Source organism: Takifugu rubripes, chromosome 15, assembly GCF_901000725.2.
Source record: "Takifugu rubripes chromosome 15, fTakRub1.2, whole genome shotgun sequence".
NCBI lineage: Eukaryota > Metazoa > Chordata > Actinopteri > Tetraodontiformes > Tetraodontidae > Takifugu > Takifugu rubripes.
Genome location: NC_042299.1, coordinates 4044930 through 4069686, shown reverse-complemented (window position 1 = coordinate 4069686; position 24757 = coordinate 4044930). Strand labels below are relative to the sequence as shown.

At 42.9% G+C, this 24757-nt stretch overlaps 1 protein-coding gene and 1 long non-coding RNA gene across 4 annotated transcripts in view; one reads left to right on the top strand and one right to left on the bottom strand.

The window, feature by feature from the left end:
• Window positions 1-24757, bottom strand: part of abr (ABR activator of RhoGEF and GTPase) — a 79754-nt gene that overhangs the window by 3552 nt on the left and 51445 nt on the right. For all 3 annotated transcript variants that reach the window (XM_003976469.3, XM_029848637.1, XM_011617410.2), the window contains 2 exons: window positions 24607-24738; window positions 77-136 (listed from right to left, as the gene is read on the bottom strand). In XM_003976469.3, the coding sequence (XP_003976518.1) occupies window positions 77-136; window positions 24607-24738 (192 nt within the window). The remainder of the gene's footprint in view (window positions 1-76; window positions 137-24606; window positions 24739-24757) is intronic.
• On the top strand, window positions 6854-17756 carry LOC115252721 (uncharacterized). Its single transcript, XR_003891041.1, has 3 exons — window positions 6854-7114; window positions 12629-12749; window positions 17632-17756. It is a non-coding gene; the product is annotated as an uncharacterized lncRNA (long non-coding RNA).

Below are 24757 nucleotides of genomic sequence, written 5' to 3'. Positions count from 1 at the left end.
TTCTATTGAGACATCGAAATGGTTTCTGTTTATTCTGAGTAACTGGTAAATAAAGTGCTTTTGAGGACGATCTTACCCCATTCATCTCGATGATGTCCATGTGCCAGTTCTTGGACTGAACCGTCTGTGGATCCAACTGAAAGACAGAGAAAAAACTGTTAATTAATTAATGTCCCACATATCATGTGTGCACACTTCAATCAGTCACTGTAAGTAGCTGCTTATAAAAGCATTGTACATCGCTGTCCCTGCTCAGTTGTGAACTGAGGGTGCGTCACATGCGAGCGGAGCGTGACGGCCGCTACACCACAGGCACTAACAAGCACTGGCCCAAAGTTAAACTGAACTGGTGCCACAGAACATTCTGTCACTCTTTACTGGGAAAGGAGCCATCTGAGAGATGCAGCTGGGTCCAGGCTGAAACTGCAGGGGTGGTCAATAAACAAAGACAAAATAGGCCTGCGTGTGACCAGCTCTTAAAGTGAAAGACATAGAATTTGTGAAGTGTTTGTCCTGTGATCGACCGCCAACCATCATCTTCCTGTTTATGTTTGTGTTTGAGAGGGTTTCAACAGGTCTGTTGCATGAAGATGAACTGGGAGACAGATCCTGTGCCTTTACAGATCGTTTTCAGTATTTGAAGCCTCCACCGTGAAGCAACAGCCACTAACGCTTTTTTATAATCCAGCTGATTATTAGTGCACAACGAGTTAGATAGCCCAAACGTGCAGAGTGATGTGTACGACAGAGAGACAAAAATACTCACAAGAGCAGCACACTCCTCTAAGTGTCAGCATTCGGCTGCAGTTGTTAAAACTTCCAACAGAGCCTGTTTGCTTAGCTCGTAAAAAGTCCATTTGGCAGGGGTTTTACCCATTCTTTTAACTGTTAGAGCCCAAACCCAGCAGCAGGCTTTGGGTTTGAGAAGAGGCCCAGGTTAAGCTTTGCAACTGTGCATTTACATAGGAACAGCCAAGAAAAGACCTGGGCAAAGATCCAGTCCAATTAAAAAAAACACTCACCTATTTACTCCCTGTTAGCCTCTGCTAATTCCTGACAATGCTTATTAAGAGGAATGCACTATAATAGGGTTGTAAAAACAAAGGTGCCAGCAACTACACTCACTGACCCCACTCAGAACTCAGTGCTTAGCTGGATTCATGCAAGTTAAAAATACTTAAAAGAAGAAAAGCCTGACCCTCTTCTTTGAGACAGAAATGTGTCCTATAAATGTCCAAGTATTGTGTATTTACCAAGGATTGAAGGAGAAAATCTAACCTTTCAGTTACAGATGGATTGACCTTTATTGACCTGATATTTAATGAAATCTGAACTAAAGGAGTGCAGTTCTGTCATTTTAAGAAATAACCAGGGAAGGAAAAAGTGTATTAACATAAAAAAATACACCTATAGCATAGCAAAAGCAATGTCACATTAATTTATTTAGCCTTCGTCTAGTTTCCACATGTTAAAAAAGAAACTCAGAGTCATGTTTGAAAAATCATCCTGGCGAGCGTTGCACATTCATGCACGAGTATGGAAAATATAGAGATCATAAAATGTGTAATTTCTACGACATCCTCAAACAGCTTTCTGGTTTTCATTAGAATGCTGCTGACTTAGCAGCAAAGTTCATTGCTGATCTGTGAGAATCTATCAAGGATCTATGAAATGAACTAGTCGTATAGTTCATTTCTCTGTATCTGAGTGCGCAGCGGGTTTGGGGACCAGCTGGGTTTTTATTTCTTCTCAGTCACATGTAGAACAGGCGGCGCGTATACCCACACACACATCCTCATCATCCCTCAGATGTTTGTTTGAACATTGGAGGCCAGTCTGGATGTAACTACAGTGGAGGCGACTGACTGGGAGCACAACTGTGCCTGATTTTAGGGTGTTTTGAACCTTGGGTCTGTCAAGGTGAAAAAGTCAACTTACTGTACTTAGTACTTAGCTGTAAATCATTACATAATCAAAATGTTGCTCATTTATCTAAAAAGCAGCGGGCTGTTCCTGCCCGGTCTCAAACTGAGGACCGCTCGCATGTTAAGCGAGCGTGATGACCCCGACACTACAGGAACTGGCTGTTGACCATCTGGCTGTGGGACTGACATCCATAGAAGAGCAGCACAGGCGACCCCAGGACAGACAGACAGACAGTCTGGATCAGCCCTGTTAATGCCAGGGGGGCCTCTGTGGTATTATGTTCCTCTGGAAAAAGCAGGCAGAAGGGCCATCCTGACAGAGGACAGAAGTATGCGCACAAAAACGCATTTATATCGAGTTATTTTCTGGATAAATCCTGCATCTGGAATGTCTGTTCTGTTATTTGCTCATTGGGTGGCAATTAGGTCCATATGCTGAGAGACTTGTGCACACGCATCAGGTTTTTTTTTTTTATGAATCTCCTAGTGACATTGGCAATATAAATAAAGAAAAGATCTGAGTGTGCTGAAAAATAGAAATGCTAAACAATGTTTAACTGAAAATGCATGCATAATGGAAACTACACATAATTAGGCCATTGCTGCTGTTCTGGAGACATCATGCACACGAGTTAGAATATTCAAAACACAACCTGACCTTCTGATGTGCTAAAATAATCAAATTCTCTTTTAATATCTCCTTTGTGTTTCATTACAGTTTCCACTGCTGTCCTCTAGCTGATTACATATTCATTCAGCTGCAGAAGGCTTTTTATTAGGCCTTTAATTAGAACACAGCTCACTGTGTTCTAATTAATGCCTTGGCAGCAGCTTTTATCAGGATTATAGGAAATTATTTTTCTATCAGCTTGCCCGTGGAGTGATGGTATATTTGCCTCATAGAATGCAAGCAGTGTGGCTATTTTTAGTCAAATTAACCACATAAGCACAATGACAGCAGGCCCTTTACTCAGCAGCAGCTGATGTCACCCTTGGCATGTGAGGTCTGTGACTCGGTTGCCATGTTGCCGTCGTCCTGAAGTTGGCTGGCTGAGCCAATCAGTGCAGGTTGTCAGACAGAAGAGGGCTGTGATTTGCGGAGCAGCCTTGCATCTCTCCAGGCAGTGAGTGTGATACTCTGGTCTGTGCACAGCAACAACACAGATACGTACTGCACTTATGCAACATGACCTGACTCCGCCTGCAGCTTGAACCCAGAATCATGAATTATCGCCATACAAAACTCAAGACCAGAGAGAAAGAGTTTTCCTCTGAGCAGCCTCCTGTTTTGTTACAGTATGATGTCGTTTGTTATTACTGGACATGAGGTCTTCATCAGGTCACTGCTCAGGAGATGTGTGATCCTATTGTCTTTAAGTCCGTTAAGTGTGAGGTATCAGACCTCCCGTATAGAGATGAAGGGTCTTACTTCAGTTCTGATGAGGGCTAGGAGACTGGTACCCGCTTTAAAATGATAAATCTACATGTTCATGGATCTATCATGCGTTCTTGCCATTAATCAAAGCCAGGTCCACGATTAAAACATGACTGGAACACAACAGAAGCCCACAACCCAGAGCTTTTACCACCTAATTATATGATTAATGCTGTGCTGTGATTAAAGACAGCGCACGTGCAGTCTATCGCAGCCCTGGACTCATCCCAGAGGGGGGTAATTGTGGGGAACAACCTGAGAATGCTTTACTGACCTGCTGCTCCATTCCTGGAGCTCATTAACCAATTGCACATGCTGCACACGGAGGAGGGTTGGAGCCAATAAAGGCATACAGAGAGGCAGATGAGAGATTTATGTGGCCCATATAAAAAGCCATTAGAGGCACGGCTGGCATTTTAAGTAGGCAGGAAAAATGAAACCCTAATATCTCATCTGTACTAATCAACACACTTAAATAGAAAAACACATGACATGTGGGTTAAAAGGAGGAAACTGGAGGACAGGTGATGATGGTTCAAATGTGTTCCCTCCCACAGCTAAGCTGGTGGAACAGCTCCATTGTTCTCTTCATTAAAATGATTATAATCTCACAAGATTAAATAAAAGCAGACCTGTGAAATCACAGACTAATCAACATTTGTTCTTGTGCTGGGATGTTTTCCAGACATTATACCTGGTTCTGCTCCCAGACAGCCTCCCATCTTATCACATCACATCTTAATTAGGTGCCACTTTCAGCTCGCAGAGGACTATCTTCCCGGTGTGCAGCCATGTCCTCTGTTATGTAACATCCACAACCTTTAAATCTGCATCCAACTTAGTTAAGGCCCCACAGTACTGGAGGCCAAAGGTCAAGTCATGACTTGTAAAAATTACATTAACTAATTTAATTAATACTGAGGTTATAATTTTCTTCCCAAATTCATTGCTGTGTCAGAAGATATGTGCAGCTATCGGAGAGCTGAAACCTCAGCGATCACACTGTTTGATATCTTACAGCACAAAGAGGAATCAATAAATGAGCCGCAGGTCACGACAGTTACATTTGGGATTAGTTTGTATCCCGACTTTATCCCGCTTGGTATGACCAGTGGTGTTCCTCAGGCCTTCGATGAAAAATGGAAGACACTCAGGCAAAGGTCAGACTGACTCTCAATGCTGATTTTTTTCTTTGGTGCTGTTTAACATGCACACAAAATACAGGTCATCACTCCACTGAGGCGGCCATGATGAAAACAAGGGCTGATGACTACTGAATAAACATATCCTTACGCACCACATATAACAGGCCAAAACACAAAATGACCACGCACAGCTCCATCTATTTTTAGAACCAAATTCAAGAGGTAAACCCTGCATCATATTTAACCAAACGGAGCCCCTAAAAAATATGTTCATTTATCAAAAACTGAAGCAATTTAGAACAGCTGCTAAAAATCAGCAACATAGTCACAAAAGATGTGTTATGATTTACAAAAAAACATTTCTGGAATGTGCACGGAAAATAAAGTGTTAAATCCCTCCTCGCAGCTTAGTCGGGAGAGCAGTTCTTAAAACGAACAGCAGAGAGAGCTGTTCCAACAAAAAATCCTTTAGGAGTTTAGGTGGAAATATCACAAATGTGTGATTAATAGCTTATTGGGAGTGATGGGGATGAAATTATGAAATTGCATGAGCTACATGTGTAGCAAAGGCGAATGAGTGACGTCACAGTTATTTTTTATGGCTGATTGTCTCAGAATATTTGAAATATTTGTAAAATGGTGATTTTCCACCTCATCGGTAAATAAACCGTCAAGTATAAAAGTATTAAACAGTCTGCTGTGGCAAACAAATACTACATGTCACAATAAGCTAGCAGAAGTGCTTTTTGTTTTTAATGAGGCTGGTGGGATGGCAGATCCCACAGTGCTGGATGACAGCCTCGACAGTCAGTGCAGCATCAGATGAGAACAATAGCCAACGTGAAGAGAAAACCCTTGGGGGTGATGGCGTGCACATGGAGAGGAACACACTGAGCATGACAGCGCAAACAGATGGAAGTGACAGAGTGATAAATAGGACAGCAGGAAAGACAAAAATAAAAGGAAGGACAGCCTGTGTGTGTGCACATGTCAGTCAGAGACCTTTTGTCTGAGCAGCTTGCTGCGCACGCGACCCCACAGCTTGGCCCCGGTGTTGTTGTGGCTTGTGAGCGCAGGAGTCTGGGGCTGTCCGGACAAGTTTTGCTGGTTCTGGTCCAGGAAACAGTGCTGCTCCAAACGGTCGCACACAGAGTTCAAGTTCACATCGGATACCAGAATCTCCGTCATCCCAGAAGTCTCTGAATTCCACAGAGTGGTACCTCAGATCAGAGAGGGGGGGGGGGGCTGGGGTGAAGAGAACCTCTGGACGATGGCTTCACCAGCTGAAGAGCGGCTTCAGGAATTCACCGGCAGAAAAAAGTGTATCCAACAGCTGGTTTTCAGATGTTCCCGTTAAAAGATGAAGAGTAAAGACAGGCAGCAAAATGGGATGCAGCCATTGTCTCCCTGATAAAGCTGGTAATTCCACGTCCTTCTCTCAGCTTATTCCACCGTCAGCTGCTAACATCTCCTCACTGAGCAATTTGACTTCTACTACGGCAAACAGAGAGAGAGAGAGGGGGGCGGGGGTTCAGGGGAGTGACTGAACTCCTGTTGTCACTGAGCAGCCCTGCTTCTCCAGATGTTGATGGACACACCTCCAAAGAGAGGAGGGAGGGAGAGAGGGAGCAATAAACAGATCGTGGAATTAAAGTAGAGTGTGGAGAGGAAGAATGAAGGAGGGATGGAGGCATTGCTGAATGCTTTATTTGGTTTCCCAGAGCTGGTCAGCAGTACCCAGGATGCGAGTAAGCAGAGAGATGATGGAGAGAAAGTGAAAAACTGGGTGAGAAATGAGAGTTGTGGAAGATTATAGAACTAAGGGGAGGAAAACAACTGCAGTGGCAGCAAAGATACAGCAGGATGTCAATATGAAAATATAAATGCCTGATTTGAGTGGAGAACAGACGTGCAAGAATAAAAACTATTTCTGCATATTCTAGAACCACAATGCTAATTCTACTGCACGGCTCCAAATGTAAATGACAACAAAAGAGCTGTGGTGTACCCTGAGAATGATATTTTTATTAGGCTACTGAAAAGATTGAAATGCCATTTTTTACTAGAGCTGGTTGCCTGATACAAACACAACTCAAATGCTGAACAACTAATCGTTCCCAAGCTCACTGATATCTGATCGTATGCCAAACATGAAACCCAGCCTCTGTTCATTATTGAACTGCGGCATTGAAAACAGAAACCCAGGTGGCTGCAGTCTACAAATATGACTTCAGAATATCCTCTTTTCCTCTCCCAGATGTCCACGCGTACACAAAGCAATCTACTGTTCCTGTTCCTCAGGACAGCCGGTCCTGCTGCTCTTAAGAGGCGTATCCCTGTGTACTGTAGATCAATAAGAGGGGGAGAGTGTGTGTGTGCGTGTATGTGTGTGTCTGTCAGGTTCAATCTCTATCTGCTGTGTGTCATCCTGTCTAAATTAAAGTCGAAGAAATATTCAGCTGGGGAAAAGGTCACAGACACAAGGATGCATTTGAAAGCCTCCAGAGATGGAAGGCAGGCTGTAAGCTCCCATCAGAGTCAGTGGCTACAGCTGGCAGGTTGCTGAAGGAATACCATAATGTGGTCCAGTTCAGAAACGGCGTCAGAAGGTAACATATTGCGTCACTTCCTGTCTTCTCAATCGTTCGTTGGTTGCATTGTGCACGGGGTGTTGTATTCACTTAATATTGAACACTTTGTGTGTTGTATTCACTTAATATTGAACACTTTGTGTGTTGTATTCACTTTAATTAAAATTTGAACACTTGGGACATTCTAGTCACCTGATAACAACAGTGAAAAACAACCCATATTAAACAAATACAGGGCTTTGCTGATTATTAGCGCTAGCATGGCCTCACCGTCTGTTTCACCCGGTGACTTTATCTGTTCAGCGTGTGAAATGTTTAGTTACTCCTCTGCCTCCCTTAGTGAAGGGAATAGGTACAGAAAGTGTAGTTTATTTACGGCTATGGAGGTGAGACTTAGCGAGCTTGAGACGCGGTTCCGCAGCTTGGAGTTAGCTGGAGTTGCGTCAGGTAGCCAGGAGAAGCTAGCTGCTGCGGAGCCGCCTAGCGTAGCTTCAGCTAGCGGTCCCCCGGAAGCAGCCGAGCAGCCGGCTAGCCGACGGTTCGTAGGAAGCGTAGCCCAAAACAAAGGCCCACGGTGCACCACCACCCGCTTCCCGTGGCTAACCGTTTTTCCCCACTCGGCGACACACCCGCTGAGAAACCGACCCTGGTAATTGGCGACTCCAAAAGCCGACTCCAGCGACCATAGTCAAGTGCATTCCGGGGGCCAGAGCGGGCGACCTAGAAGCAAATTTACGGCTGCTGGCGACACGTAAACGTAAATTTGGTAAAGTTATTATTCACGTCGGAGCCAATGACACCCGGCTTCGTCAGTCGGAGGTCACCAAAATTAACTTGGAGTCGGTGTGTAACTACGCAAAAACGATGTCGGACTCCGTAGCATTCTCTGGTCCCCTCCCCAATCTGGCCAGCGATGAGATGTTTAGCCGCATGTCGTCGCTCCGTCGCTGGCTGTCACGGTGGTGCCCCGAAAACCAGGTGGCCTTTATAGACAATTGGAGCACTTTTTGGGGAAAACCTGGTCTGATTAGGAGAGACAGTGTCCATCCCACACGGGATGGTGCCTCTCTCATTTCTAGTAATTTGTCTAATTTTATTAGACCCAAAGTGACCTGACAATCCAGGGTCCAGACCAGGATGCAGAGTTGTAGTCTTACACACCTCTCTGCTGCTTCCTTAGAACCCTCATCCACCAACAATAATATATTTAACACTATAGAGGTAGTGTCTGTTCCACGGTTAAAAGTTCACCAGGCACAGAGCAGGAGAGCGGTCAATCACCATAATCTTATTAAAATTAATACTTAAGCACAAGTTGGAGAAACTAATATCACAATTAAGTGTGGACTGTTAAATATTAGATCACTTTTGTGTAAATCCCTGTTAGTGCACAACCTGATAGCGGATCATCACATTGATTTATTCTGTTTTACTGAGACCTGGCTTCAGGAGGAGTATGTTAGCTTAAATGAATCTACTCCTCCTACCCATCTTAATTATCATATTCCTCGTGTTACTGGTCGAGGAGGGGGAGTGGCAGCAATCTATCACTCCAAGTTATTAATTAATCCTAGACCAAAATATGGCTCCAGTTCATTGGAAAGCCTGACTCTTGGCATCACCCATCTGAACTGGAAGGCAGAAAAGCCACTTCTGTTTGTAGTTGTATATCGGCCCCCTGCTGGGCCACATTCAGAGTTCCTGTCTGAGTTCTCTGATTTCTTATCTGACTTGGTCCTTAGAACGGACAAAGTCATTATCATTGGAGACTTTAATATCCATGTAGACGTTGTAAATGACAGCTTTAGAAATGGCTTCATCTCATTACTTGAGTCAGTTGGTTTCCTCCAGCAGATAAACCAACCAACTCTTAACTTCAACCACACCCTAGATCTAGTTCTGACTTATGGTGTTGAGGTAGAACATGTGTCAGTGTTCCCTCAGAACCCACTCCTGTGAGACCATTCTTTGATCACTTTCACATTTATGATAAAGGATTCTTCTATGCTCAGAACAAAGTCTTACTATAGCAGATGTCTTTCAGATAATGCTGTAGCTAAGTTTAAGGAAGTGATCCCTGTGCTGATCCCAGGACCACCGTGTGTTTCCCCAGGGATAAATCATTATAATCTTAGCCCTGCTGAGGTTGACTCTATTGCGGAAGGTGCAGCAACCTCACTGAGAATCACGCTTGATTCTGTTGCCCCCTTGAAAAAGAAAATAGTAAATCAGAGGAGGTGTGCCCCCGGGTATAATTCACATATCAGGACCCTCAAGCAGAAAGTGTGAAGACTGGAAAGGATGTGGCATTTTTGTAAAATAGACAGCTATCATGTAGCCTGGAAAGACTGTCTATTGGTTTACAAAAAGGCCCTTCGCAAGGATAGAACAGCTTATTTTTCTTCTTTAATTGAGGAAAATAAGAGCAACCCCAGGTTTCTTTTCAGCACTGTGGCAAAATTAACTAAGAGTCACAGTGTTTTAGATCCACGTATCCCTTCTTCCCTTAGTGGTGAAGACTTCATGACCTTCTTCACTGATAAAGTTCTAGCTATCAGAGAGAAAGCTAACCAGGCCATCCCAACAACTGGACCATCACCAGATGTGCTGACTGTGGGAACATACAGGTTCTCCAACGAGCCCTTAAACTCCTTCACCCCTATATATTTTTCTGAGGTGTCATTGCTAATTCAGAAATCCAAGTCCAACGCGTGTCTTTTAGATCCCATCTCAACACACCTGTTGAAGGATGTTTTACCATTGATAGGCAGTTCTATCCTGGACCAGATCAATGGTTCTTTAGTGTCAGGTTATGTACCCCTGTCCTACAAGGTGGCAGTGATTAAGCCGTTGCTTAAAAAACCATCACTGGATCCTGACGTATTAGCAAATTATAGGCCAATATCCAACCTTCCTTTTATCTCTAAAGTTCTTGAGAAGGTGGTGGTGACTTAGTTACTGGAGCACCTGCAGAGGAACAGCCTGTTTGAGATGTTTCAGTCAGGCTTTAGAGCTCATCACAGCACAGAAAAGGCACTTCTTAAAGTTACTGATGATCTTCTCATAGCTTCAGATCATGGACTGGTCTCTATGCTGGTTCTGCTGGACCTCAGTGCTGCTTTTGATACAGTTGATCACAGCATCATGTTACATAGACTGGAACATGTGATTGGGATTAAAGGGACAGCACTAGACTGGTTTAGATCATACTTATCTGATAGATACCAGTTTGCTCATGTCCATGGTGTTCCCTCCTCATACAGTAGGGTTAGCCATGGAGTTCCTCAAGGTTCTGTACTTGGACCAATCCTCTTCACCTTGTACATGCTTCCCTTAGGGAACATTATTCGGCAGCATGGGATAAATTTTCATTGTTATGCTGATGACACTCAGCTTTATTTATTCATGAAACCAGAGGAGACAGAGAAGTTAGTGAAACTTCAGACCTGTCTTAAAGACATAAAGTCCTGGATGTCTTCAAATTTCCTCCTCCTTAAAACTGAGGTCATGGTGTTTGGTCCTGAACCTCTCAGGGATGGATTAGATCACATGATCACTCTAGATGGTATCTCGTTAACATCTAGTCTCTCTGTGAGGAATCTAGGAGTAACTTTTGATCAAAATCTCTCCTTCAACTCACACATTAAATTAGTCTCTAGAAGTGTCTTTTTTCACCTGAGGAACATCACAAAGATTAGGAAGCTACTGACGGGGCATGATGCTGAAAAGTTAATTCATGCTTTTGTTACTTCCAGGCTGGACTATTGTAATTCTTTATTATCAGGGTGTCCAAACAACTGTTTAAGAAGCCCCCAGTTGATCCAAAATGCTGCAGCCAGAGTTCTGACAGGTATTGACAAAAGAGATCACATAACTCCTGTAATGGCGTCGCTTCATTGGCTGCCCGTTAAATTTAGAATAATTTTTAAAACCCTTCTTTTGACCTACAAGGTCCTCAGAGGCCTAGCTCCATCCTACCTGGAGGAGCTAGTGATACCTTATCATCCCAATAGACTGCTCCGCTCTCAGAATGCTGGTCCACGTGTGGTTCCCAGAGTTTCTAGGAGTAGAATGGGGGGCCGAGCATTTAGCTACCAGGCCCCCCTGCTATGGAACCAGCTCCCTGTCCAGGTACGGGAGGCTGACTCCATTGCTACTTTTAAGATCAGACTTAAAACTTACCTCTTTGAAAAAGCTTATTGTTGTTAATTCTGTAGTTCCAGTTACTATCATAGACAGACAAATTATCATACTTAGGGGGTCGTCTAATCGTTAGGTCACATCTTAGCTATGCTGTTATAGGCCAAGGCTGCCGGGGTCCGGAAACATGATCACCTGACAGGCCTCTGTCACCCCACTGGGTCATGGTTTCCTTTCCTCTCCTTTCCTCCTCCTCATCAAGCAGACTAGTTATGATGATTCCTTTGTAGTTTTTCTGCTTCTCCCCCCCCTCCCCTCTCTATTTATTTACAGGTATCGCCGCTTTCGGAGCTGCATGATGACCTCCGGTCCCGCTGACCCATTGTATAGTGTATTTTTGTGTGTGTTTCTGTGCTCTGCTCTGTGCTCTGTGCTTTGCCTCTTCCCCCTCCTTCTCTCCTCTCCCTCTCCTCTCCTCTCCTCTCCTCTCCTCTCCTCTCCTCTCCTCTCCTCTCCTCTCCTCTCCTCTCCTCTCCTCTCCTCTCCTCTCCTCTCTCTTTACCCAGCCGGCCATCAGCAGGAGGGTCCACCTACATGAGCCTGGTCCTGCTCAAGGTTTCTTCCTGTTAAAGGGGAGTTTTTCCTTGCCACTGTTGCTTGTCTGGGGTTAGGCCCTGGGTTTCTGGAAAGCGCCTTGAAACAATTTTAAATGTATAAGACGCTATATAAATAAAGATTGATTTGATTTGATTTGTTAAATAGCTGAAAATAGTTGGTCAGATCATTACGTTTATACTGTTGGAAATGTTTGTTGGGCTCTAAACTGACAAACCACACAGTCAGTCAGCAGTATGATACCAGGCTGTAACAACATGTGGGCTGGTGTTTGTGGGTAAAACGAGACAGAGTAGGAAACAGAGAGGAAACAAGAGCAAAAAGGCATGGATGTCTGTCTCTGTAGGAGGAGGAAGAGGAGGAGCAGAAGGATCAGGAGGGTTGTATATGAGACCTCAGACAACCCACACCACAGATTATTTATAACTTAAGGAGCTCTGTGTTCCTTAAGTTGTGACACTCCCTGCGTCACATCTCGGAAAGATTGTCTGGGAAAACTGGTTTGTTTTGGGAGGGGGGGCGGCTTTGGGAAAGGATATATTTTTAGGATAATAAGAACGGAGAATACTGTAGATGGGTGTGTTTTAATTGTATATATGTTAAACCTGGTTACAGTAATGACAACGTCCATGTTTAGACTGGACGGCTATAACCTTCATTAAGATATTCATGCTGTTGCTGGGCTACACTGAACAAAAATGCGGGTTTGGCTTAGTAACATTTCGCCCACAGTGGAATCAAGATGGAAAAGTTTTTCTTTCTGCTCACTATCCCCAGGTAACAGTGGAACAAATGGACTCATGTGGAAAAGAGTCCCGCAAAAGCTGACAGATGTTGAATTCATGAAAGGGTGATAGAAATGAAAGAGAACACAATGCAACAGCCGTCTGGATTTGAGGTAAATTAGTCCTCATGTAACATGAATAAATGAGTCTTTTAAAGTATGTGCATGCTTGATACGTCACAAATTAGACGGTTTGAAACTAGAAGGTCCACACCAATGAGGCGAGGGGTCGACCTGCACCGTCCAATGTCAAGAAAATCAGACTGAAACGTAAACATATATAAAGTGCAGGGATTCAAGAGTCACTGTGCCGCCTTGTACTTCTTTAAAGGAGCCTCTTCCCCTCCTGTACCCTGTGAATACTAACACATTGACAAGGGGGGGATTTGTGTGTCTATGCTTGACAGGTCACCCAGGGTCCAACAGTTCACACCAGATAAACTATGGAGTGAACAAACACACATGGATGAACTCCTGCAGTTCGTATAGCTAAGAGAGGCCACCCATTCACTATTAATGGCTTAAAAACACATCTTCATACTGTAGTGCACGCTAACCCAGAACACAGTTTGCCCACTGTAACCCCAGTAGAGATCACTGTTATTCTACAACATTTGAATTAAAACTACTTTATTTTGTCCGTGTTGGATAAACAGACTTTTAGCTGGCTTGGATTTGATGGGAACTTGGATTTTTGCCTTTGCACTGAAAAACAATCAATACATTAATGGAATAAGAGGGGGTGAAGTGTGTGGGGGCCTTGAGCTTGGGAGACAGGGTAATGATAAAAAGAGGAAAGATGGAGCTTCGGGAGGAGGAGGCCAGCAGGGGGATGAGTTGAAAAGTTCTTATGGGAATAAGAGAATTTAGTCAAGAAAGGGTAATTAGTAAAAATGCAGCTGTGGTGCACCCTTTATTCTGCAGTTATAATTTAACAAATTACACTGGGTGGATACATCAATTAACAAATGTCCCAAATTTGAGTTAGTTACTCTGCAGGTCAAATATGCTCAGAATGGTTGCTCTACATGACAGCGTGAATGTGTGAGAGGACAGATGTACACAGTTCTTACACTTTGACATCAGTCCTGGGTTCTACATTATACATGTGCTCGGTGGTGCAGCCCCTCATGAACCTGCTCCGCAGACATGGGGGAGGTTCCCACAAAAACTTCCCATCTGACACTAGAGCCACTCCCTGATTGAGATTCAGTGGATTTTGCTCTTCTACAGCATCCATTTTATCCAGTTCCAGAAGATAAATTAATGATCGATCAGCCTGGAATTCATGCAGGCCTTGATTCTGCAGTAGCTACTGCATTTCAGGGTCCTCGCTGGTAACAAGCTCTCCTAAGAACAGTGTACAGCTGCAGAAAACATCTGCACATAAATATTGTTCTTCACATTTTCTTACATTCTGTGTGTGAGCTTACATTACTTCCATAGTTTAAGACACCATGATGACAGCATTATTATTGCTTTTTTTGTCTTGAAGAAATGATTGTATATTTAATAAATGACGACAAAATCCATTCAAAACATACTGAAAATTATGTCGTAGAATCTATCGGTGACAAGAAAAATCAAAAGAAAGGCGACATCTTGATGAGGTGAAGCAGAGCTGCTGCCTCTTGTGTGTGCTCATTACAGACAACCTTTTATGTGTGAAATGCAAATTTCAATGCTAAATATCTGTGTAAATCTTATTTGATAATTTGTCATATACTTCAAATATGACAAAGTGACGCATATTCAGCATGTCCGTCGCGCTGGAAGTGGCGAAGGCAGGTGGGCAGCTGTGAACAGCTCTGAGCTGTGCCGAGACTGGATTACTCTATTTACAAACATTTAGGATGACCTGTTCTACATCTTTGATCTTTCCCCGCTGCCTTTACTTGGCTCTGGCAAGAGGATGCAGAAAGAATGTGTGAATGTGTCTACATAAGAGGGGCTTTTGACAGAGGGACCTTTAGGGTACAGTGGGAGCTCTAAATTGGGAGTGCAAGGCGGGAAGGGGGGGGCGGGGGTTGCGGTAGGGTGGGAAATCAGCCCAAGGGTGCTCTGCAGATTATGCCTGCTTCTCTTTCATCTGAGGTGTCGGGGGGGGGGCATCCTTAGATTAACTGCTCCATCATTTATCGAGCACTCAAAAGTGAGGAGGGTAAAGACTGAAGAACAGAGGAGGGGCCATGTGAAGGTTTTATCAGCACAGAGCTCCGTTCTGCTGTGGGGTGTTGGGTGTGGTCCAGATGAGGACATGTGGGTGGCAAAACAAAGCATCGAAATGGGAAGATAATGAATAGCTGATAATTTACAGCCTCTCTGAGCACAGATATCAATTCATTTATTATTTTTAAATTCAGGAAATCAGGTTAAGCCAAAGGCTGTGACGCAGCGACTGAAACACTTAATTTAAAAAGAGCACAAAAAGCAGACTGATGCAAGAGAAAATGGTAGGGCAGTAAGACCTCTGACAAACCTTCACTCAAACAATGAGGTCACTCTCCGCAGTCATGCAGCTCACTGAATTATTCCCTGACTCTAATCCATGCTCTTTGTTTTCACGGCGCACTGAAGCGCTGCAGGGAGAAGCCATCCGTATCATAATTTTTGGCTCAAAGTGAATTTACAAAATTAAAATAGTGCTTTTTCCAAGGATGGAATCTCTTTTTTTCGCTCAACATCAGAAAGGGAGGAGTTGATAAGGAATAAGACTTAGCCATCATTGCTTTTCAGGATAGAATACTTGAGTAGAGTCTCAGATTTATTAATATGTGTACACAGACAAGATTTCCTGATGTTTCCCTGCTATTAAAAATGTTTGTTTCACTAGAGCAAATGAGGATGTTTGTGTAGCAGTCAGCCATGTTGACTGGAGGTGGGTGTGATTTACCCATACGAGCTGGGGTGATATATGGCCTGTGAATGAATCCAGGGGATTGAAGCTCAGATCTTGGTGCTGTGCCTTGCACAACTGGTGCGTGGCTGTGCAACATCTGAACAGTCTGACCTAGTTTCAGTGATGAAGAGAGAGCTGCCTCACACAGGACCTGCTTGAATAATTCACTCTGAGGTGTAAACCCGTGGTTGATGGGACGCAGCCACCTGGAACGTGACTCGACGGGAGGGTAGGCCGGGCGGACTAAAGGGATGAAGCTACGCTAGTATGATATCAAAGGACTCAAGATTAGGTAAGAATGTATTATACAACATAAATGCATGACAGAGTTCAAAACAGAAAACTCCTTGAGCCAATTACTTAATAATATTCCTTATTCCTTAGAAAATTAAGCAATAATTAGCACCAGTGCTATTATATCAGTGCACTGATATTCCAGAAGTGGTAATATTACTGGTCAACATATAGTAACCTAGAATGTGAGCTGACTCTGGCAGAAGTGTAAGTGACAAAAAGTTGGGATTTTAGGACCTCGACTCTCTTCTTCCCCCATCAACACTGGCACACAGTCAACAACCTCATTAGCAGCTGATGCATCGATCGTGTGGTGAAGCGCCCACTAATGGAGGAGTATCAAAGTGGGATCCTGGTGGTCTCTACCTGATCAGAGCTGAAGAGCAGCCATCACAGTGACTGAGCCAAAACTATGGTTTTTAAAGAGGTAGGTGAGGAGGACAGAGCTGCAACCCCTTCAAACTCCTCTGCAGTGCGTGGTGTATGTTTATCAGGTACACATCCCTCTCTTGAATATTATACAATGTACATTACATCATTCAATCAATTTGGGAGTGTGAAACAGACCTTTGAGGGGTCCTCCCTCATAAACACCCACCCAACACTTCAGAAGGGAACCGGTTCATACTTCCAGTTCATCAACTGGACGGATCAGTACAGAAAAACATAAATACACACACACACACACACACACACACACACACACACACACACACACACGCACACACGCACACACGCAGCAAACATGCTGGTTATACAACAGGCTGCTTCAAGCCAAGTGATCATTTGCTTGTCCAAGGGGTTTATTTTCATTTTCAGAGCATCATGTACCTGACGTATTACATGATGCATCTACCACCACTTTTACTGCCAACAAGCTGTTCCTCACTGTTGCAGTGGGAATATTCCCATACAAAACAATTACATCCTCATCTTTATTATCAAATGGGGTCTAATGAGGTCGCATATTAAAACAACTTTGTTTTTGTGGCTGAACAAGGTATAACTCATCAACTGAATCCACAAATGAATAATTACTGTCATTATTTTGAAGCAGCAAATGAGGAATTTCATGTTTCCTGAGATAAGACAAAGTCCTTCCAGGGTGGTCAGCACTGAGTCTTTACACAAGTAAAGCATTGTTACAGTGTAACAGGAGCAACACCCATACTGGACATGCTGCTGTTGGAAAACTACTAACTTTGTTGGGGATTTTTACTGCAAACACACAAGAATGCTGTGACTGTCTGAGGCATCGGTGGAGAGGTGAGCTCTGAGGTCATTTGGTCTGTGCAGTGCAGACAGGAAAGGGGCAGTTTCTTCCCCCCTGCCCTGGGACAGGAAGTCATAAAGCAGGATCAAAGCCTGGCACTACTTACACTACTGCCATAGTAACAGCATAATGTCATGGGAATATGTCAAAAACTTTGTTTTCAGTTACACAGTCAAGAAAACCTGACCTATTAAATGTAAATTGGGTTTTTAAGGCCGTAGTTTCTTTTATACAAAGCTGAAAAATCCTAAATACCACCAGTACCGATGGAAATGGTCTCTTTCATATTTCTTTATCTTACAGTAGTTCTTATATCCATACTACCATAACCCACAGGATGCCAGCTACTCTTTTTAAGACTGCATTCACTTTAAATCTCTGTGCTTCTGAGATTGCTATTAATATTATGACTAAAATGTGTTTCTCTCATCTGAAGGCATTCACGTCCAATCTTATTTTTTTTGACCTGCAGGAAAATCCAATGTATGTGCTTGTGACTGATGGAGTTTCTGTCTCTCGTCTCACTATAGTTGGATCAGGTGGACCAGCAGATGCCTCACCAACACTCTTGAGCCATTCCTGTTCTGCACTGAGCCATTGCATCGTAATTTCATTTTGATGCAAATGTTAATGACAAATAAAGTCTGTCTATCTATGTCTAACACTCTTACATGCAAAAACTGCTCACAGAAACCCGAAATAGCTGCAAAATCTTCAGCTACTGATTAACAATCATCTACTGTTTCACTCTCACAAGCTGAGCACCAAGTATCAACCCTTCAGTGACGTGTGCCCTCACACACGTCATTATAAAAGGAATGTTTAATTATGAATGATGAGTATTCTGCCTTTGCCATGTTACAGTCTACAGTCTCACAACTCCTGATCGTCTGAGATTCTGAGCAGCAGCCTACATTGGTGTATGATTTTAAAAAAGCCCTCCAGAGCAAACATCAGCTCCAGATGGAAACTCATCACATGTGAATGCAGGAGTGAATAGCAGTGGTCCACCAGCTAAACACTTTAACCAGGCCAAGTCCAGACGTGCTCAGATGCTGGGACACAGTGTGCCGCTGAGGCTCATTTACGTTAATATGGAAGAAATGTTGCCAACATCAACATCAATGAAAGAGAAGAGGGAGAGAGGAAGAAAGAGTCCTGTCTCCAAGGGTTTGGAACCTAAAAAAGGCACATTTACATCGGGGGGGGGCAGAGATCCTGACAGTGACTCAAATTATAATCATGGAAGAAAAGGAGTAAAATGGTGTCTGTGGAAAGCACTTACATACCAGAAGACTGAACGAGAAAGACTGAAGCAATCATGACAACTTGAAATAGTGACTTCATAGAAGCCGCTGCAATCACATTAAAGCTAGAACATTATCAGTCAGGAACCTCAGATAAATCTATTTCTTCTTATGTACTGGTTTCTCCATTAAGAAAAAAGACATTATTATGACTCAGACTGGGTAATAAAGGATCAAAATCCCTGTGGTTCCATCTGTCAGTTGCTCTGCTGAGGTTAGGGAGCATTCACGGTCGTGGTGCAAAAGGTTACTACTAAGCTTAACTTAGTAGAAGAAACAAGCCCTGACTGTTGGTTAAACTGTCATCTTCTGTATGTTGACCAGCCCTCTTGGCTACAACTGAGCTTTAGGGCTCAGATTTTTTATTTTTTGCTATATTTTTTGCAGAAAAATCAAAACAAAAAATGGAGATGTTAAGATGTATCTTGTCATTATATGAATTATGATAATTAAGATGACATATTTTTTTTAAATAAAATGTGTCAATAAATCAAAGCAGACAGCAGAAAATTGGCTTTTACGCCACTGAAGTCATGGACTGAACCCTGGACAAACGCCATCCTGAGCTTTGCCGTGTATCAGCAGCTAGAAGCGTGGAGTGTGGAAAAAAGTGGGCCTGGGCCTCCAGTGACAGGGAAGAGGTGAAAATCCTCTGTTGAATGTGTAGGAATCTGCAGATCCACAGTAGCCAGACAAGTTAAAACAGGATTTAGATGAACAGAAGGGAGTTTGGTGCTTTTAATCTAAAACAACAACAAACAAACAAAAAAAAAACAGCTCCTGGGTTCTGTCTTACTGCATTTTAAAGTGTAGTTGTAGGTTTACTGCTCTTATCTCTAACTGTGGAGCCTTTCCATTATTTTCCCCCAAGCCTCCAAAGCTACTCAGCAGCTGAAACAATGAGAAACAAGGAATCTCTCTCCTGCTGAATTACCAATCCCCACCCTTCCACTTAGACTTTTTTCCAATTATTTCTGAACCCCCACCTCATTTGACAAGACAAAAGGATGGTATAAATATGTGTAGAGATTCACGGTGTCTCTGTACAGAGTGTTTCCCGTTTCGGGCTGCGATGAGCTCCTTTGTTCTCGCTGGAACTCTCAGTGTCGGATAATTGGCGACCATCTGGGGCTCGCATTCCTGCTGCCCTCCTCCTCCATCTCTCTGTGCTGTCCACAAGTGTTTGATGTCAGTGTTCATGGTAGGAAATCATACATCTGTTGTCAATCCTTCACAATTCCTTGTTATGTAATGTTATAATCAACAGCAATTATGACGCTGGTTTTGCTACACTCGGCACGGAATCCTGGCAGGAAGAACCAACCTCAAGGGTTAAACGGGATGATAAATGCACAGTTGACAGATAAGAAGTTACACAGTGATGCTTTGACCTTTAAACAGTCTTTTTATATCTCCCCTTTACTCTTTGATAGTGTCTGGAGTGATTCAACTGTTCCTGTGAAGCTGCTCTGTTTGGCTCTACCTACGCACATCACTCCACCACTATTAGTGGAAGCAAATCTGTCAAATGTTTCCAACTTGTAGCAAGTCCAGAAGCTGAGATTCAGTCTTATCTATTTTTTTTAAGTCTCCAGTTTAGGGTTTAGTAAAATTTTGTGTACTGTATTCAAAGCTGTGATCCAAAACATTTCATAAGCAGTTTAGCAGCAAACACATTTGGACACATTTGGCATCTTGACTCTTTGGAACTCACTACAGCAGAACCTCTCCAGGAGAAATAAATGCATCCAACCAATGACAAAGTATATTTGGTTCATGTACACAAACTCGATTTGACAGCTCAGGTATTTTCTCATCTCAATCCCACAGATTCATGTATGATCTGAGCACAATGTTGTGTGCAGGTTTTTATAGCACACAGATCCTGAGAGCCAGCAAGTTGTTTCATGTGAAAACAAAGGCTATCAAAGTGAGACGTGCAAGACAGAGGAACTTCTTTGTGTGAAGATGATGAGAACAGTGTATAAATCCATCAAAATGCTGCTATCAGCTCTACAGATCACGGGTGTGGAGGAGGTGGTCGGCTTAATTGGGACTCATCAATAAAAGAAGCACCATATGTGCGGATTATGAGAGATGAGCCTCACAAAATGACACGGAAATGAGATGGAACAAAATAAATGGGCTTAATAGCAATTAGGAAAAAAGCAACGGCTAGGACATGCTCTATTATTGTATGTGAATGTACATAGGTTAGCACATACATGCACACTACATCTCCAGCCCCATTTAAACATATATCTCACCAGATAAAAGGCACATGCAGGTAACTCATTGATATCATTTGCAATACATTAACCCAACACCCATGTTTGTGTCGGTGTGTATGCATGGGAGTCTGGTTTATCCCCGGGGGCTGAAAACCCACAGCACAATCCCATCTGTTAATGCTGCTGACAGCTCTGTGTGTGTGGTTGTGTGTCTGTTGTTTGTGTGTGTGTGTGTGTGTGTGTGTGTGCGTGTGTGTGTGTGTGTGTGTATGTGTATGTGTATGTGTGTGAGGCAGCTGCCCCCATTTTTAAAATGCTACTTTGTCTTAATACTTGGAAGTGTAAACAAACACCATATTACAATTCCGGAGCTCTGTGCTCCACAAAAATACAGTACTGTGAGGCAGAGATGAAGTATCGTGGAGAGAAATTACAACTCAAAGAGAGCTCCCATTTCTATGAAATGAAAAAAAGGTTATTACAAGCACTGTTGACTCAGAGTTACATGGAAACAATTTTTTTCACATGACCACAAATTACAAAGTACACATGATGAACAAACTGCTCTGACCATGCAAGACTCCCCTGACAGCCTGATATTTACGTGCATGTTTGACTGAGTGCTGAGAGATCATATTGGTATATATAATCTGCAGTTTCAAGTGTTTCACCTTTTAATAAGCTCCAAAACAAATGAGCAGCAGTGTATTAATTACACATCAACCCATCGATCCTCACATTAACATGTAATCCTCAAACTTCTGCCTGTTCAAGAATGGGGTCTTAAATGCAGAAAGATAATGAAGCTAGATGCTCGCTTTCAAACTTTACAACCCCTCTGCAGCTGTGTTTTCCAGTAATGCCAGTTAATGCAACCACTTGTCTAGCTGTTTGGCTTCAGATATGCAGAATAGTGCTGCCCGGAACAACATAAATGCCTCTTCCTCCTTTTGCTACCAATACCAAAATTCTCTGGATTGAGAATGTGATCAAACATCAATGGGCGACCAAATTTTGTGGGCTAGCTTAGTGGTACCTGACAGTACCTTATGCAAGAGAGGACAATAGCAAGAGCAAGTATCATATGATGAGTATAGGAAACATTCTCAGCAATAATAATTATTTACTTACACATACTGATCCTGAACAGTAGAAGCCACACTTAATCACAAACAATGACAATGAGTTTGAAAGAATGCCACTGTCTCCATGATTGTCTCTTAAAGCCTCTGCAGGAGCTAAAACAGCTACCGGTAAATGCTTTTACAGTCTGATCAAACTGCAACAACTGACTTCCTGTTGTTTATCCACCTTTCTCATGACATTAGATAAGCTCTGATGTAGAAATGCCTCAGCTTCAGTCTGGAGCTTTGAGGAACTCATTACTGACTGTGGAAGCACATTTTCCCTGTCCAGAGAACACATTCCTTGTTGGTGCTGATGTGTGGATGAAAGACGGCAAGCTTCAGCTGACAGGATGAAAAATAACAGCGAGGCCTGCGATTGGTTCCCAGATAGAATGACTGCTAATGCTGGCTGATATCATTTGGTCCCACCTCACTGAGCAGTAGGCCTGCAATGGTTATGTAACTGGTCCTTCAAGGAAAAGTAATGCAAGCAACAGCTGACACATAAGGGTCATTGGTAGAATTCACACAGCACATCAGTAGGCAAAACAGTCAGGCTGAACATGCAGTTAGAGGTTTCTAATCCCTCAAATGAAATGGGAAAACTGATGAAAATTCCACAGAATGATGCACTAAGAGAGTTAATCTAGAAATGCCTCAGCTTATTCAGAAAGACAAATTCAAAGTCCAGTGTTGACTGCCGACCAGTACAGAAATAAAAGCATTGTAATTTAGGTCATACTGTGTATATTCTGTTTGTTTCCCCAATAGACACACAGTGAAGGAGAAAACGGATCAGTGACATGTGCCAAGAAAATTAGATGCCAGAGGCCGTGCTTTCTTTATCTGACAACTTCAGGAGCAGATACTGATCAATTACCCAGATCGCCTGCTTGGAGACATTCAGCAATCCATTTTATGCTGTCAGTTTGATAGACGGGGTGAGTGTAAATCCAATAATGTCGCCATTTAATGGAGGATTAACAGCACAACCTTAGAGATCAGAGGTTATCTGTTCAGGGTGCATCAACAATGGATTCCTGCAAATAAATGGTGATGTTTTAGCCAACGCGAGCTTGGGGGAGCATATACATTTGCTTCCCTGTGTTGATGTATGCATATGGTGGCTGTCAATCCACACATCCATCCATAAATGTACAATATACCATCTGTAAAACATGAGAATACAGACCATAAATAAATTCTCTGTCTGAAATCAGATGTAAACAGCATTCTCATCGTGAAGTAGCAGTAGATTGTAAAAAAAAAAAAATGTCCCAGTCAGATATGCCCTTTTACGGTCTGTCAGTATTCCTCAAGCTTGTTAAATAAACCAGAGGGTCCCCAGAGAAGAAAACAAAACACTGAAGGCCCCTTCTAAACTCCACTTTACCAGGAAAGCAAACAGTTTGGATCCAAGTGAAAGTATCTTTAGGTATGCACTGTGGACTGATGTGCCTCTGAAATTTCCTTTACAAAAAAAGCTTCTTTTTTCATACTTGCAAGTCATCTGCACACTGTCGCCCACCAGCCCTGCCACATCTTTGGGTCACTCTGTCCCACTGACACAGCAAAACCCACATTTTAGCGGTGCATTCTCAAAAAGATTTATTTCCCAGTACAATTGCCTGACAAGCAATTCACTACCTGGTCTCTCCCAACTCTCTCATTCTCAAACTTAGCCTTCGAACACACTCATACCCACTTTCCCACCGCCGGAGTCTGGGACAGAACATGCCATTCTTGCTCTCAATTTCTATCCCCCTATCTTTTTTCCATTCTCACAGTGAGCCAGCAAACATGTGGTGTATTTATTTATATATTTATTTTCACAGTTGTTGGCTGGAAGTAGATGTTCCCAGCAGCCGCAACAACAGAGTGCTTGTCCTGTGACTGGCAGCAAGGCAGGTGGCTGTCAGATAGACTAGCCAAATGCAAAGGATTGATTATTATTTTACTACACTTAGACATGTGGGAGGCTGTTAAGGATACACTTAAAACCCTCTGCTGTGTGTGGGCATCTGACAGGCTTGAGGAACTGGAGCTGCCACTCTCATTTGGCTTTGAGAGGAAGTTGGGGGCAACATTAGAGAAGCAAGTGTCAAGCTAAAAGATCAAAATATTAAAAAAAATAAATGGTGACACACAGGAAATGGAACAACAAATATGCAGTGGGAGTTTTTTTTTCTTCCATCCAGGCTGTTTGATGCAGAACAGGAAGTTGGATGTGAGCAGGGACCAGAGATGAGATGTTTTCGAGATGCAAGATGTAACCTCTGGTTTCATGTTTGCACCCCTGAAGAACTTCGATAACAAGGTTTAGATTCCCAGTTGAGTTCTGTTGGTGACGGGACTTTCATCTGGAGCTACAGCAGTTACTCCACATGCAGCAGTGACAAACAGGTCCCGATTGATGGAAAAGCTTCATATCTTATACTAAGTTCAATAGCATTCGAAGCAGCTTCCTAAAACAGCTAAAAACTGACACGTGCATTAGTATAAATAGGAGGAATTGATTTACAGATATTATTATAAGATTTGTGAAAGAAATATATCTCACAATCCTGCAAACTGGAGGAGACGTGTTTCGGAAATCCACCATTGGGAATACAGACGACACAGAGTTAAATAGACAGAGGGATTTTAATAGGGGCATTTCTCAAAAGAAGACATAGGAAATCCCCCTTAAGTAAACTCAGTCAGACTGTTAATTCAACCAGAACCATTAGAGGACAACACAACAAAACCACTCTAATTAAAATGAGTCACATTCTGGGAAACATCCCCAAGAGAGCACAAACGTCTCTCCCTGAGCTGCCTGTCAGAAACTATTTTCTTACCTGGACTTGCCCTTTTCCCATGATCTTGTCCACAATCTCATTGTCATCCTTGTTGAGCATGCTTTTGTCATAGCACTTCTCATAGCACAGGATCCGTAGGTACTGGGAGCCTTCCAACTCAATCTCAAACTCCTTTAAAAAAATCACATTG